The 17,717-nt window shown below is 36.2% G+C and overlaps 1 protein-coding gene across 1 annotated transcript in view; it reads left to right on the top strand.

Moving 5' to 3' along the window:
• LOC107693056 (neuronal PAS domain-containing protein 3-like) overlaps positions 1–17,717 on the top strand; it is a 322,349-nt gene that overhangs the window by 102,186 nt on the left and 202,446 nt on the right. The window contains exon 3 of the mRNA XM_016492306.1: positions 8,481–8,725. Within this exon, the coding sequence (XP_016347792.1) occupies positions 8,481–8,725 (245 nt within the window). The remainder of the gene's footprint in view (positions 1–8,480; positions 8,726–17,717) is intronic.

A 17,717-nucleotide genomic window follows, 5' to 3' on the forward strand; every position in this document is an offset into this window, starting at 1 on the left:
GTTGGCGATTTGGCTTTTCAGGCACCGCTTTTGCCATGTAATCGCATTGCGTTGGGCTTACCTGTGCCGCCCCCAATGGGTTTATTCACAGCTAACGGGATTTGCTGCGGTGCAGAGATCCGGCGAGCAGCACCGCTCTCGTGGCTTTCCACAGCCTCTTAATTACACACTGACAGGAGATCAGCGCTGACAAGCCCACCATCAGATCACAAGAGAGGGGCCCCTGTGGGCCCCTAAACAGACCGGCTCCACACACAATTCAAACTCAGCTTACCACAGACCCCTGATTACTGTATGAGCTGGGTTGTGAGTAATTAGTAGCGTACTGCTGGTTTATGGCTTTCTTTGCAAATGTGTTTTACTGTAGTTTTGATGTAATAAATTACACATATGATTTTAAAACAATAATTCATTCAAAAATGAAAAAATCTGTTATTATTTGCTTACCCTCATGTTGTTTTAAACCTGGATGAGTTTTTTTTCCTTTTCAGTGGAAGGGGATTATTTTTTTCCCATGCTTCTGTGTATTCAAATAAGGCGTACCAACTCTCTGCTGGAAAAAAAATATATAACAAAATAAATTACATTCATATTTTTATATTATATTGCTTCTTGTAATTATTTGTATTGTTTATACCATAATATATAATTATTAATAATGTATTAATATATATATATATTATTATTTGTATATTCATAATAACATCAACAACAAAATTATTATTATTATGAAAAAAATATAATATAATATAATTTAGATCATATATTAGATATTATATTATATTATTATAACAAATTATTATTATTACCATTATTATAGAAACTGTTTGTTAAATATTTGTGTAAATGAACGCGTGCTGTTGAGTTTATGGGTATATTTCTGCCGTGAGCTTGTAATTTAGTAGGTATAATACAGCACACCTCCTTCTCTGTGGCTCTGACACGGGTTTCACTTTGTACAAGCAACACTGTGACCTTTTCCTCTGACAACCTCTCTTTGTCCAGCCAGTCAGGTCACCTGTGTGCTTTAAACAGCCAATCACACGCCTACAGCCCCTCTGACACCGCACGCATCTGCTGGGCAATCGCCGGCCATTGAGATGTCATGTCTGTTCAGAGATAAAACCAAAGCACTGTGGGATTAGCAAATACTGGGGGCTGCAGCATTAAAATGAGTGCTTCCTGTTTCGCAGCATTGTGGGTAATTTTTTGTGAATTTTGGAATGGAACCTCTTGTCCGAACCGGCCCTTTCAATGTGAAATAACACAATTTAGGTTTTATTATTAGCTAAAAATGTGCATTTTTATTAAATTGATGCCTGTTATCTGCTGTTGCGACTCTTATGCAAACATTGTGTGTTTATTTCTGTTGCCCTCTTGCTTCCGCCACTTTCCCTTCTGTCTAACGCTAAACAAAAAGAGACACTAAATTGCTTTTAGCTAAGAGAGATCAGTCTTTATGAAAGTGTTCAGTAAATTGCATTCTGAGCGTTATGAGAGTGTATGCCACTCTGTGTTATTGTGAAAGACAAGAGGGGGCAATTCACTGTGAATGTGGCCTTCCAGAAAGCCTTCAATTGGGTTTACAAGGCCGCTGTAAGACGGCAGGGAGGGACTTCATTCCAGATAAAAAGAAACAGATTATGCAGAGGGCTTCACCTGGCATAATTTGTAGGTAGCGCATCTATAGATCTCCTCAGCCAACGTCCATATTAATGAAGAATGTCAACATGTTCCAAGCACACACACACACACACACACACACACACACACACACACACACCCACACATTAAGCTCTCAGGACAAACGAACAGTTGAATGACAGAACTTTGAGGGCAATGAAAGCAGTGGACACTCACATCAGAACTGGATCCATTTTACTGATTGAGAGGGAAGTACGCGCAGACCTTGAAGGGAATTAGTGCACCGTGCGAGACGTAACCTTGCGCTCAACGATGCATGTCTGAACGCAGCTATTTCAAAGCAGCACTTTCTGTAGGCTCTTGCATAGGCAGGTAAAGCTTAGTTTGTGATGTTACTCTTACTGGTGTTGTACTGTAGTGGAACATGAAATGAAAACAGGAAATAAGAGTTTGATGTAGTATGTCGACAGTCACAACACAACTCTCCCTCCCCAATGACCGCCCACTTTTACATGCAATGCTAGTATTCAGCACCTTGGAGGCGTTGCTCCTCATTTCATATGCGAAAAAGTCAACCAGAGCTCATTTATATATACATTCTTAAAATACACTGTAAAACATTAATTCTAAAAGTGGAAAATGTGAAAATGAATTTACTAAATAACCTGTTTTTGGTGCAAACAACATTGTAGAATTAAAAAAAAAAAGTAGAATATGTAGCTTTGAAGTTGTATTTTTGTCAAATTGTATATGAAATATACAGTAGTCTTTCCAAGAGTAATTTTAGGCTGATGGCCATGCAGTGCTCCATCTAATTTTGTACCAGTCATATGACATACTTTATGTATAACCAAGTCATTGAGAATATTAATGAGGTTACCAAGGAGATAGCATTTACTTTAATTAGAAGAACCAAGACTATGGCCTTTTTTACTGCGGCATGGAGAAGAGTCACAAAAGGAATTGATTGGTTTTGGCATTTAGTCTCTGATCAAGTGTCATCTATTGCTTCAGGAGGCAAGAGGATAATCTGAAGTGACATTTCTCTTCTGCCTGCTTTTTCTACACTGATGAAGGCAATTACCTCAACCCTAAATGATCATTTGCAGAACTTTCAGCCTCTTGATGTTTTTGCTTGTGTGTGTGTCTGTGTCTGTGTCTGTCTGTGTGTGTGTGTGTGTGTGTGTGTGTGTGTGTGTGTGTGTGTGTGCGTGTGTGTCATCTATCTATCTTTAAGCCTTTACAAAGTTTTTTTCAATGTGCTAACTTTTTTTTAGTCCATAATCTTGTTTCCCAACTTTTATTTCAACCAGGTCTGATTTGGTTAATTTTAGTTATTTATCAATGCATAAACAAAGTAATGTTCAACATGAAATCATAAATGACCCTATTTACTTCCTTAATTCACGTTCCAGGTATTATTGTAAATGATTAATCGGTTTATGTTATTCTGAAGGAACACGTTTGTCTTCATAATCGTAAATAATACAAATAAAATAACTCTGAAGCAACTTTTTTTTTTTTTTACATCTAATGTCATCAAGTCCCTCCCCTCCAGTCACATGGTTCAATTCTGATATTATCGTCCACTTTTCAGGATCCAAACAGTTTTTGAAGGATCTAATCAAATCCTGTCCTACTGTACATTTACTCTAAATTCCATCACATTATACAAGTAAAATAGGTTGTGAATGTCATTGCGTATTGATTTCAGTGTCTTTCTGATGAGAATATGACACTGATTGGCTTTTTACTCTTACCAGATGTTTCCACGGGCATAAACTCTAACCCTTCAGAATGCAAAAAGTTCTTAAAAAAGGTTTATGGTTAATATGTTAATTGCAGATAATCCAGGAGTATTTTTATACCAGCCTGGAAGCAAGAAACAGCTAAATCGGTGCGGTGCACATAAATTCCTGCTCAAAAACAGGCCGTTCAATAACACAACAATCATTACTCAAGAGCCGCCGCCGTTAGTCCACACCACAAAACTAACTTGCGTCCTATTTCCCTGAAAGTTCCCGTGATTTTGTGTCTATTGCATTTTCCAGTAGTACGTAATAAATAAGTCATGAAAATGAAGGTCACCTAACCTCGGTGCATCAAGACGTATTTGGCAAGACAGCGTAATGCCTTCCAAGTTTGTGGAACAAATTAAATTCTGCTGCTCTGTTGCACTTTGCATCCAAACAACCATTACAACTGGCTTTATATACTGTCTGAGCAGCAGACCATCAAATGGTGTTTTTATTCTTGTGCTGGAACGCGCCAAACTATTGAGAATAGAAATCCATCGCTCGTATGCAAAGGCGTATAGCCAATCTATATCTGATGGTGAAATGATAGTTTCATACAGGATTCAAATTGATCACGGCATCTGTACTGTATAGTATTAGCTCTGCGTGAGGCATCATTGGTGGTCTTTTGGAGGTAATTGGGCTTTTTTTGCTGGAAGTTTCTTGGGAATTATTGAAGCAGAGTGGGAATTACAAGATTAAGTACTCCAGAATAAGTTCTCGTTCTGTGGCACAGCTCTGTTTCATATTTTATGTTGCTTTTTGTTTGTTGATAAAATGTGGAGACAATATCCGCTGATTTTCTTCTCCACCAACAGTCATTTTTCATCCATCAAGGCATTCTTCACTCCCCATCTTTCGGCACTTGCTATAACTGATTTAGCATTTATGGTGGTAAAAAATTAATCTAAATGTCGGCCAACGGGGAACGCAGAAGCTCTGGGCTGATTTATTTCTGACTTAATTCAGAATGGCTTGACATGATGAACGCTACAGAAAGTGGGCAGTTGTGTTTTGGAAGCATTAAAGCGGCTGTTGTGAGTTGTTTGATTGAAAATCATAAATCAGTGGACTCAAACCTTGGACCAGAGAGCTGAGACTGTAAACACCAGAAAGCATGTGCCATGTACGTTATTAGTCGATACACCGACTTCATGCAGATTTACTTGTGCTTAAAGTGGATGAAAATGATGTGCTTCTGAATCTGATTTGTATATGCATTTGAATACATTTTAGGGGGGCTTTACGTTTTTTTAAACATAGCTGTGTATGTTTCACACCAGAGTTAGGCAACAACAGAGTTGTATGCACCATTAAACTGGATGTTATTATTCCGATATCTAGCTCTACACGTTAACTTTAACTTGCTCAGCAAGATTCTCTTCAAAACTGTTGCTCCACCGTGACACTAGTTTACCATAGAAGAAAAGTTTACACTAAATATTACATTAACATATGGAATACTCTTTACATATGTACAATGCATATTTTTCAGCTTTTTTGGCTGGAATCATAATTTTTGTACTGTCCCTATCCAAATAAACCAATAAATACAGAGTTCTGGCATGAAACTCTAGATGGCGTAGTCCGATAGGTCTAACTCAATCTGACCTAATGACATCATCACATGGCACAGCTGATTGGTTCTCTCCTGTATCGTTAGCCAATGAGCTCGCTGCTCAACATTCAAATATATGACTAGTGCTGCCGTAGCAGTTGTAGCTTGCTTCAGAAACCCTCCACCTTCCCCAGCTCCACCTGTATAGCTCTGCTACGAGGTGATTCACGTATGCTATATGGGGTTATTTCATGTATGTTATATTTGCAGCAGCAATATTTCTTACATGCTCACAGCAGCATGTTGTGGATGTATTGGCAGTAGCGAGTCTCGGTACTTGCTCTGCTGCAACAGCAGCAGCGTAGCAGATCTATTCCGCCAAGACCAAATACATTAACATTGTCATGTACATTACCATGCCAATCCCTCCGAGAGTTGTCATGACAGAAATAAAAATCTGCTATAGCTCCTTGTGGCAACACTGAGAATACATAGAATATGTTTTGCAACTTACACTATCTATGCTAGATGTGCACGATGCATTATGTCGCTCATGTTTTAGCTAATGAAGCTACACCCCAAAACGTGGAAGTATCATTGCAGCACATTGCATTGCATTTTAATTTGGCAAATGATGCATTTCTACTTTGGACGTGCTGCAACGCTACTTTAGGCAGTTTTTTTCTTCTCTGAAATGAAAGTAAAAAATGTCAATTATTTCATTTATATACACTCAGTGTTATTTTAGTATCATTGATATACTGTTTTGTTTTAGTTATTAACAATTTTTTATTTAGATTTTATTTTCTGTTTTAGTAATTTTGTTGTTTTCTGGCCGCTGGCTTATTAATTTGTCATCTTGTATTTCTAACCATTTGTATAACTCTACTACTGTAAAATATCCCACACTAAAAAGAAAAAAAAATGGTGTGAAAACAATTTTTAATCAGAAAGTGTGTAAATTTCACAAATAATTACAATGAATTGGTAAATAACACATTGAACTAAATATGAAATTTTGAAGTAGAAAGATTTAAATAGTGTTTTCTTGTGAATAATAATGTTTAATTTACAACTTATATATATATATATATATATATATATATATACATATTTACAGTGCATACAGTGTTTACATCAGTGTATTCCAGTGCATTTTCATATTTAATGATGTGGCGTTGGTCGCTTCCAGTGTAGACTAGGGATATGCTGGTATCAAATTTTCATGTTGCGATTAATTGCTAATGCTTTTATCACGGTATACGGTATGCATTTAAATTAATTATTATTATTATATTAATATTATTATTATTATTTCTGCAGTTTAGCGCCATCTGCTGTCAGAGAGTGAAAGTGCGCTTTCATCCAGAGCGTCTCTCGCATGTTCCGCCATGTGCTTCTTGTCCGTGCTTGTTTACGTCAGAGTGCGCACGCGTCTTTCACGCAGCATACAGCGGTGTTGTGCATTTTGACCAGTTGATGGGAAAAGTATTCTTAAAATGCATTCAAAATTCGGAATAATTTGTAATATATAATTATTCACGGTATTTAGAAGTGCCCACGATAACAATATCGTGCATATTCATTACCGTGACATATCGCATTACCGAATACCGGCACAAGTCTAGTGTAGACATTATGTTGAGCCGCTACTGTAGCAGTTGCTGCCAGAAAGGGACTTATTTTATTCAGAAGGAAATAAATACAGAGAAATGCTCAGCGCATAGTTGTAAATCACTCGATTCAGAATAAACAGAAACACTTTGAGGCAGTAGTCATAATTTATGATAAATCATTGTTTTGTGCAGGCATCTGGGGGAGCGAGTGTATATTTTGGGCGTTTTCCGTCTAGCATCGCTTCTGAGCTCAGATGTAGGTGAGGATACCGCGGTCTTGTGTTTCTTTCTCTTTGTTTGAGTGCTTGGTGGGGGAAGAAGATCTCTGACCGGCTGTCTGTGTCTGTGGTAAAAAGGCAGCAATGAAAGTCATTCACAGGGTGTCTCACGAGACCCTGGGCCAAAGCTAATCACAACTTCGACCCACTTCTGGATTCCAATGACTGAATCAATTGAGCTGAGGTCTCTTGACGGAGCACAACTAAGTCAGTGTGACTGCAACTTTAGCCTGCTGGAGCCCAGTGCCACAAACACCGCGGTTGCCTGCCCCGTCTGTGATTGGCACAGAGGTGTGCTCCTGATACTATATACAGTCAATAACAAAGAGCCCGGCACAGCTATTGAGTTCAGTTACAGACCGTCTCTCCTGGGCCTTTTGTTTGGCTGGGAAAGGCAGTGTTGAAAACAGAGACGCATGTTGGGATACATTGCTACAAAATTACAATACAGATGAATCCAGTTACATGTGTGTATTATGAATAGAAGATAACATTATTGGATCTCTCAGTAGTAACCATGGTTTTCCCTCTCTTTAAGGTGTAGTACTCTCACTAACAACACATATTTTATATTCTTGTGAATGAATATGAATCATGCTTCTGTATATACTGTTCAAAAGTTTGAGGTCAGCGAGAGTTTTTTAAAGAAATTAATACTTTTGCTTATCAAGGATGCATTAAGCTGATTAAACGTGCCATTAAAGCCATTTATAATGTTACAAAACATTTCAATTTCAAATAAATACTGAACTTTCTATAAATCAAAGAATCCTGAAAAAATGTATCATGGTTTCCACAAAACTATTAAGCAGCAAAACATTTCAACATTGATAATAGTAATACATGTTTGAGCAGCTAAGCAGCATATTAGAATGATTTCTGAAGGATCATGTGACACAAGACTGGTGTAATGATGCTGAAAATGCAGCTTTGCATCACAGGAATAAATTACATTTTAGAATGCATTAAAATAGAAAAAAGTTATTTTAAATAATTATTACACAATATTACTGTTTTTGCTGTATTTTTTTATCAAATAAATGCAGCCTTAGTGAGCTAAAGAGACTTGTTTCAAAAACATTACAAAATCTGACTGACCTCAAACTTCTAAATGGTAATGTACCACCACAGTATGCCATGTCCCATTTAAAGTCAGGGCTAAAAAATAAAGGAGATTGGGGATGTCAAATGAAAAAGCAATTTTGAGGTGGAAAGAATTATTATATTTGGATGAAAATACATTTTTGGGATTTTATAATAATATGCCCAAAGTATAACCAGATCTTTGTGTTAAAAAAAGCAAATGGGGTCATCAACATCATTTTTAATGTAAATTTACAAAGCAAAATTCTTAGCCCACTGCTTGATAGATAAAGAAATCATAATCATAATAATAATAATAATTCTACAGTATATTCCCCTTGTTTTGGTTTGTCTTCTGGGACATCGTCCCTCTGTGCCTCACACATGTAAAGACATTAAGCATAAAGGACTGAAGTTTTGTCAGTCACAATGCAGGAAGCAAAGTCTGTCAGGCTTTGACTAGCAGTAGATGTTTATGTTACAGACGTTCTTGCGTTTCTGTCAGGTTGCAGGCTCTAAGGAAGGAGAAGTCACGTGACGCTGCTCGCTCGCGCCGGGGGAAGGAAAACTTCGAGTTCTATGAGCTGGCAAAGATGCTTCCGCTCCCCGGCGCCATCACCAGCCAGCTGGACAAGGCCTCCATCATCCGCCTCACCATCAGCTACCTTAAGATGAGGGACTTCACCAACCAGGGGGACCCGCCGTGGAACCTGCGCTTCGAAGGACCGCCGCCCAACACCTCAGTCAAAGGTAAGAGGCATTCTTCTGTGTAGAATTTTTGCTCTTTTGTTGTTAATAACGGAATATTCCGTTTTTTTCTAGGTTATTTTCAATTGAATGTATAGTATGTGTGTAGTATGCTCAATATAGAATACTGCAGACAATAATTTCGAGTTTCTCAGAGTCTAAAAAATGTGAAACTGCCTTTACAATAAAACACTTACTTAAATACAACTATCACACAATTTGGAATGATTAACAATAACAGTTAAACTTAACACACGTTGGCATGAGAGAATAACTAACTGGTTTTGTCCAGTTTTCTGTCATAATCCACTCAATAAGTAAACCTGACTAACTCATAATCAAACCAGTGCTATTTTAGTATAATTCAGATACTGTTACAGTTTTTATTAATATTTGACTTGTTTTTTTTTTGTTTTTTTTTATCTGTTTTCATTTTAATTTTAGTTAAAGTTTACGTAATTTTGTTGTTACATTTTTTTTTTTTTTAAATATGTCTACATAGTTTTTAATTAATTTTTATTTTGGTTTTTGTTATTTTAGTACATAAAGTTAAACTAAATGAAAATGATCAATATTTCCTTGGCAACTAGATGAAATAAAATAAGTTTAATGTTTTTTAATATATTTTATTTTATTTCAGTTAAGATTTATCTTTTTTTAAATAATGTAAATGTATTGTATGGTTTTAGTTTTAGTTAATATAATAACCCTGCTCATAATGTATAATAACCAGAAATCCATCAACGTAGAAAAATAGTCAAAAAGTATCATTTAGACAACAAGTAACAAACCATTTTGTCTAAAAAAATAAATAAAACAAATATAATACAATAAATCTAATTCTAAATCATTGCAGGAATTCTAAAATAAATAATAAATAAATAACTTTTTTTCACAGCAACAACAAGTAAATATTTTCATTCATTTTGCAATTTCCTTTTGGGGACACTACTGCATCCACAATGAACTTAAACTAAATATACTTACACAAGCTGCACATTTCTGTTTCATTCAACCAACTTGCATGCAAGACTTCTTTTAAAGTATAGAACTGCATGCATTTCTTCTGCTAAACACAAAAGAGGATATTTTGAAGTAGATATAACCAGTCCCATTGACTTCCATTATATTTTTTGTCCATACTGTGGAAGTCAATGGGACCTGAAACCGTTTGGTTGCCAACATTCTTCAAAATATCTTCTTTTATTGTTCCACAGAAGAAAGAAAGCCATTAAGTTTTGGAATGACATTATATAAATGATGACAGAAATGTCTTTTTTTGGTGGACTATCCCTTTTATAAGCGTAATTTTAAGAGAAAAAAAGCTTTTTTTGGTGGACTATCCCTTTTATAAGAGTAATTTTAAGAGAAAAAAAAGTTGAGATGATTGTCAGTGGTAGTCAACTGCATGCAGTACACAAAAACAACAGATCAACTCTTAGTGCTTTTGGTTACCAGCAAGGACAGGAAGTAGACAATGAAACTGTAGATGTACATTAAAAAAGTCGAGTGAGATGTGCACAGCGGTCATAACTTGCTCCCTCCTGACTGGAATTTGTTGCACTACAGGCTCTCGAAGAAAAATAGCTGTCGGTAATAAATAAACAAGACCATGTCATGCCCTACAGAAGCCTAATTAGTTACGAACGTGAGTACACTGAAGCAGCCTATAGAATTAACAGTAACTATGGATTCTTAGTTGGACTGTAACGATTAGCTGATTAATGGGCCTGGTTAATCAACTAATGCTAATTGGTTGGTGATAAAGAATGCGGTCGGGATCAATGAAAATAAAGATGCGCTCGATACTTGCTCTTCTCGTTATATTTGATGGCTGTGGCTAAATATCAAATGTGGCTGTAATATTTAAAAGAGATGATGCTCTTAGGATCATTAGCATGTTTCTAGTGCCTGGGTTTCAACCAAAAAGACAAACTAGTATTTCCAGTATTTCCATTTGCCATATTTTTTTTGTATTATTACATAGACATTATGTGTGTGTATATATATATATATATATATATAATATTATTTTATATTACTTATTTGTTATATTTTTTTTCTTATTTTAAATTTGATATATTTTTGACAAATTTTCATTCAGTTATTTTCTTGATTTTATTTGAGTAAATTCGTTACAGCTACTTTGCACTTAAGTGTGAATTATTTACTGTACATTTGGCATGGCTGTAATACCGTGAATGTTGTTAGAGGCAACAGTAAATTGTTGCAGTTTTCAGCGGCTTTGTTCTGTGTATTCCGGCCGGCACACAACAGATGGTATCATTGTTGTCTCGCTTTGAAGAGCCGCATGCATTTTAATGAGAAAATGTATATGGTGAATAATTCGGTGTAGAGCTGGTCCACAGGACTGTTGCCTTTTACACGTCCGACATCAACGTGCTCGACATGCAGTGCAGGAAATGATGTAAGCGAAGGAAATGAATGAAGTGCATTGCATCCCATGTATTAATGAATGCTCAGCAAGGTGAATTCAAACCCTCTAGGACAATGAGAGGCTCTTTGTGTCCTTCCATCTCATTGACAGCAGCCGTTTGAATTGAATCAGTAGCGCGGCCCATTTTATTTGCACTACATTTCGAACAGAACCTGTTATCGATTCCCGTTTTGCTGCTCTGCATCGCTAGAGCTAATGGATACTCAGCCCCGCTCCCGATTCGTCCGAGCTCATGAATCTCTGTTTATTTTCCGATCGGAGCGAGGAGATGGGTCTGGCCTACAGTGGTAAAGAGCTCTCTCTCCTCATCCTCTGCTGACTCCTGCCAGATTGTTGTTTAGAATAGAAGAGGTGCATGTGTTTTGATTGGCGAGCTGACCGGGAGGCGCGCCGTGTGCCATAATGCAGAGCATACTAATACGAGCATATGGTGACTTATTGCATCAGGCCCGGAGCTCAGAGGGCAGGGCCAGTTTCTTCTTCCGATTGTTTGTGTGCATGAGTCAAGGTGAGCCCTAGGAAAACGATATTGTTTCCTGTGTCTGGAAGTAGCCAGTTCATTTGTCAGTGCAGACTTCCAGGCAATTTCCCAGCGACTTTACATTGAGATCTGAAGCCGCTGCTGCTGTTATTATTATACAATATTTGCTGTGAGAAGAAGAAAAAATCAAGTTGACTTCTTGTAAGGCATTTCTACATTATAACTGATGATTGTAACCTTTTGGGAAATCTCTGAACCGTGTCGTTTGGCAAATCTCATGTGAATCAGAATGATTTTTTGCATAGAGGAAAAACTTCTTGCATTTTCCCAGTTCTTTTTCATGTCCATGTGAATAAAGAAAAAAATATCTGATAGAAACATACACAGCCATTCGAGTTTGGGGTCATTAAGATATATATATTTAAAGAAATTAATGATTTAATTTTTTTCAGTAAGGATGCATTACAGTAAATACATTTATAATGTTACAAAAGATTTCTATTTCACATCAATACTGTTTCTTTGAACTTAGTCATCAAAAAATGTATCACAGTTTCCACAGAAATATTAAACCGCACAACATTGATAATAATAAAAAAGTGTTTCTCGAGCACCAAATCAGCGTATTAGAATAATTTCTGAAGGCTCATGGAATTTCCTAGTGAGTTCAGAACCCACAGCTGCTGTTATTATACAATATTTGCAGTGAAAAGAAGAAAAAATAAAGTTGACGACTTGTAAGGCATTTCTACATTATAACTGATGATTGTAACCTTTTGGGAAATCTCCGAACAGTGTCGTTTGGCAAATCTCATGCCAGTCGGAATGCTTAGAGGAAAATCTACCTGCATTTTTCCGGTTCTTTTTCGTGCCCGTGTTGAATAAAGAACAATCTGGAGCTGCCATTTGAACAGTGGAGAGTCGCCAAACACCATTAAAACAAAGCTGCCTTTTGTTGAATGCAAAACCAGGGTGACAAAGCGTAGAATTCGGGCCTTTATCTGTAATAAAAGCAGGCTGTTTTACTGGCATTGCAACTGAAAGAATTTGACCTCCATTTCTCAAGTGTTGATTTATTATCATAAGTCGCACGCTAGCCGCCTCTCTCCTATTGCGCCTGTTGACCTTTACCGTAATTGACCCATCAACTAATTTTTTGGGAGCGTTTTAACCGAAATTTGCTAGTCTCTGTCAGAAGCATTTCACATCTGTTGAAGGACACTGCACAAACAAGCATGACCTTTCTGTTGTTTGGAGGATGGCGCGGGCCCCTGACCCCCCTCCACCACCTGTGCATTCATTATTCATGCATGCAGAGCAGCGAGCAGTCGCCAAAATGCCACACTTCACCAAGCGCACACCCCCAAACTCTACAGCGCTGCCTGCACAATTGACACGTTTTGTGCCTGTAGTTAGCCGCCGAGTCGAGGACGCATATGCCAGTTGTCCTTTCATGATCACCAGAAAGGAATTCCAAATGGGCTGAAATATTTGCAAAATAGCAGCTTATCCATCGGAATGTCAAAAACTCGCTTCTCCGTCTTAATCACCCAAGGCGTAAACATCTTGCGCCAACGGCTGCTCGGAGACTGATATTAACGGAGGGAAATGACCTAATTGAATGAAATGCGAAACTATTTTACATGCACTGCATGGGAGATAAATCACAAACGAGATCTCTGTAACGTCTCAATTGTTTCTCCTAGACAGCGATGAGATTCAATGGAGAGGAAATGGAGGCTTGGGAGAAAAAAAAATGAGGAAAAAAACTCCATAATTTCTCAACTCTGCTCAGATTTGCAGTCAAGATTTTCCCCCCCAAGATCGAATTCATATCCATATTCTATCCAAATTTATTTTATAGCTGTTATACTCTTACTATATGTTGATGTACACTACGGATCAAAAGTTTGGAGATTCATGTTTTTGAAAGAAGTCTGACTGCATTTATTTTATTAAAAAATGCAGTAAAAATTGTGAAATATTATTGCAATTTAAAATAACTGTTTTCTACTTGAATAGGTTTTAAAATGTAATGTATTCCTGTGATGCAAAGCTGAAGACTCAAGACGACTTTAGTGTCACATGATCCTTCATAAATCATTATAATATGATGATTTGCTGCTCAATTATCAATTATTATTGTTTTTTTATGATTAACAAATATGCATTTTTAGGATTCTTTAATTAAAATAAAGTTCAAAAGAACAGCATTTGTTTGAAATAGAAATATTTTGTAACATTATAAATGTCTTTACTGTCACTTTTGATCAATTTAATGCATCCTCGATGAATAGAAATATTTATTTCTTAAAAAAAAAAAACACTTAATGACCTAAAACTTTTGAACATTTGTGCATGTATCTTGTGACTGATTTATTTTTCTTTAGAAATTCTTGGAGAAACATCTGATTTTCTCATCAGTGGGGTTATAATCTATTCAGCAGTCAGTGGAAGTGTGTGGAACACACTGACAGAAACACACAGTGCTTTGTTGTGTGTGATTAATACCTGAGATGTGGCGGCCCGCTGTCTTTATTAGAGGCAGAGCTGGAAGCCGTCGCGTGTTCGCTGGTTATCAGCGTTTGATCTCTGGTGACTGCTGCATCGCATAGATGTGTCACTCAGCCAAATACAACGAAACTTCCTGCTTTTCAACCCACTTGTTTATATTGAAGGAAAAAGAGATTTCGTAATCATCTCCTTTCTTTGTTTGCTTGTTTTTGGCTTGTCTTCTGGGACGCTGTCCTTCGGTACCTGATAAACTCAAGCATTTTAACAAGCATAATGGCCTCTTTTGAAGTTTAATCAGTCATAAAAAGTTGCCTTCATTTTTTATTTTATTTTTTTACGAAACGACATGCTTTTCCAGAGTAGCAGCCAAATGTGCATGTACTTGTCTCAATTAGCATAATTTCATCAATAAACTCGGCCAATAAAATAAAATAAAAAGACCTTGAAGAGAACTCTCCCCCCTCCCCCGCGCTACATCTTTGACGTCTCGTTCTCTTCACGCCTGACATTTAGCTACACCCGTGAGCTCCATGCTGTTTCATACCGCCTTTCTTCAGCTCAGCTTTCCGGTGTTGGCGAAGCTACTTTAAAACTGAAGCTTCACATTTACAAGTATGCAGTTACCATCTGTCTGATCAGTGGCTGTATACATTTTATTAGTGTATTTGTTTCCTAGAAAGCAAACTCTAGGGTCTACTCTAAGGTGTTGTTAGAACTGTGCTTTGTTAGTTACTACAAGAACTACAAGTTAACTACAAGAAGCTACAACATACTAATTTAAAGAGGTACAGTCTAACTAGCCTTTTGAAAAAGCAGCTACATTACTAGCTAACAAGAAAATATTTTGAGCTATATTTTTTTAATTAATTTATTTATTAGTATGTTTTTTCCTTCATTGGAATGAAATGATTGAGTAAAATTAATTAAATATTTGAATATGATTTAACACTGCTTGAGAACGGGTTTGGTGAGCATGTTTGATTACTGACAAAATATAAAAAGCCATATGAACAAACCACGGAAATGGAAAACATGCTTAGTATTTACCGAATATTGCTTAATGTTTTTAATAGTAGTAAGTAAACCAGTAGACATTATTGCATGATAAACATTTCATTTAGTAGTATGCCTTATTGTGTAACATGACCAAATCATGTTTCGTATGATTTCCATCCAGTTATCATGATGAAGAAATTTTATTTTATTAATTTATTTATTTTAATTTTATTTTATTCACTGGAAAAGCTCAAGTTGTGCGCATTGTGTTTTAGTATTATGTGCACCATGCTGTGTTGCAGTGGTGTATAAAGTACCTGAAAGCCATACTCAAGTAAAAGTACAGATCTTACCAGAAAATGACTTTGGTAGAAGTTGAAGTCACTGTTTAGAATATTACTTGAGTAAAAGTCTTAAAGTATGTGAGATTTATTGTACTTAAGTACGAAAAGTATTTTTTAATCTTAAACATACTTACGCTGAACAAAATTATCCACATCCATTTTATTAAAAACATCCAACCGGCCTCACAACCGCAGACCACGTGTAACCACAACAGCCCAGGACCTCCACATCCAGCATCTTCACCTCCAAGATCGTCTGAGGATGGATTATCTTGGCAAAGGAGAAGTGCTCACTAACACAGATTTAGACAGATTTGTGAACAATATTAGAGAGAAATAGGCCTTTTGTGTACATAGAAAAAGTCTTAGATCTTTGAGTTCAGCTCATGAAAAATGGGGGCAAAAACAAAAGTGTTGCGTTTATAATTTTGTTCAGTATAAGTATTGAAAGTAAAAGTACAAGTAAATGCAAAATGAAAAAGAAGCAAATAAATATATATACAAATGTTCATACACAGCTTGAGTAGCAAGATTGTGTTCAGTTTTAACTCTTTTTTCCATTTTGTATCATTGGGTAAGAATAAGAAGTACTTCATCTGATACTTAGTGTCTTTCATTCCATCATGAGAAAACATTTCTGGAATCTGCATCTGAAATCGCATTTAGATGTATTTACGCAGTTTATGTATCTCAGAGGGGACATGGATGCATTTAACCTGCAGTTACAGATGGATAAATAATGTTTTGTTTTTAACATAAAACGTTGAATAGGCTACTGATATTTGAAATGACTTAAAACATGAAAAAAATAGTCGAAATGTGAAATTAAAACCACCAGTAGGTGGCAAGTGACTGTTAATGAGTGAGTCATTGAGCTTCAACAGATTTGTTCAAACGGCTAATTCATTCAGGAACAAAGCATTAACTCTGTTAATGAGTGAATCACTGAATCATTTATTCAACCAATTCGTTCAAAAGGCTGATTCAATAAGTAAACACCATTGCTCAGAGACGCAAAACAGTGCTGTGATCTTTGTTTGGAACTATTTTCGTTTGCAAAATTGAGCAAAAACAAGCAATATTATGTCTAAAATGTAAGTCACATCGCTTTACTGAACTTGTATAAAGTGATTATTAAATGTGTTCATGCTGATATCTGCAGAAAAACAGTACTCTTTGTGTGATATAGATTAAGTTAACTATATTAAATTATATGAATATAAAAAGCATACAGAAGCATTTTTGCCATATACAATTTAGAATGCCTGGAAGTTTGAGTTTTAATAGACTAATAAATCACGTGCATGCACCCTGTCTCTGTTTGTGTAATTTGGTGATATACTTGATAATGTCAGATCGCACATCATTACAACAACACTTACCATATTATCGCAGAAGATACTGTATCGCACACCCCAGACTCGACTTGAGTGGAAAATGAATCATCCGCGGTTGTGCGCGCACTTGTTTGCACGAGCAAAGGTGTTTTTAGGAGTCTAACTTGCAAACGTCAGACCACTGATTCATCAAACTGGCATTTTTTAAATATCGGCATCGGCTGATAAGTTTTGCTGTTTGGCTGATGTGTTCGAGACTTTTATTTTGACGGCGGCAGCGCCTGAGCACAGTGCTCACCTTCTCCCTCTTGTTCGACCGTCGTCGTTAACAGTTCTGTCTAATATGGATAGAAGTCTGTCTAATAATCAGATAGAACGGTTAAACAAAGGAATTAAAATGTATACAAAAAGTATTATAAAGATTGCTTTTATATTATTAATAATAGAAAGGCAAACATTATAATACTTTCTCATTTGCCATCAGCATTCAGCAAATACACATTTATATCATTTAAACAAATCTTTGAATGACGCCATCAGCATTCAGCAAATACGCATTTATAGCATTTAAACAATGATATAAGCAAATGTACAGTAGTTGATCATCCCAATATTCCATGCCTAGAAAAATATACCATGTATATACTGTAAATACTATAAATATGCTAAAAATATAATATATACGCTGTATACGTATATAGTAATATGCAATATACTATACAGTATATGTATTGTAATATATAGTAAAAATAAAATGTTAGTATCAGTGTTATTTTATAGTTTTTTATTAATATTTTGAATCCGTTACAACTACAGCTACAACAACCCCAAATACCCACCTGTGCACCGCTAATATATTAGCATA

Source organism: Sinocyclocheilus anshuiensis, unplaced genomic scaffold, assembly GCF_001515605.1.
Source record: "Sinocyclocheilus anshuiensis isolate Anshui unplaced genomic scaffold, SAMN03320099.WGS_v1.1 scaffold261, whole genome shotgun sequence".
NCBI classification, from domain to species: domain Eukaryota; kingdom Metazoa; phylum Chordata; class Actinopteri; order Cypriniformes; family Cyprinidae; genus Sinocyclocheilus; species Sinocyclocheilus anshuiensis.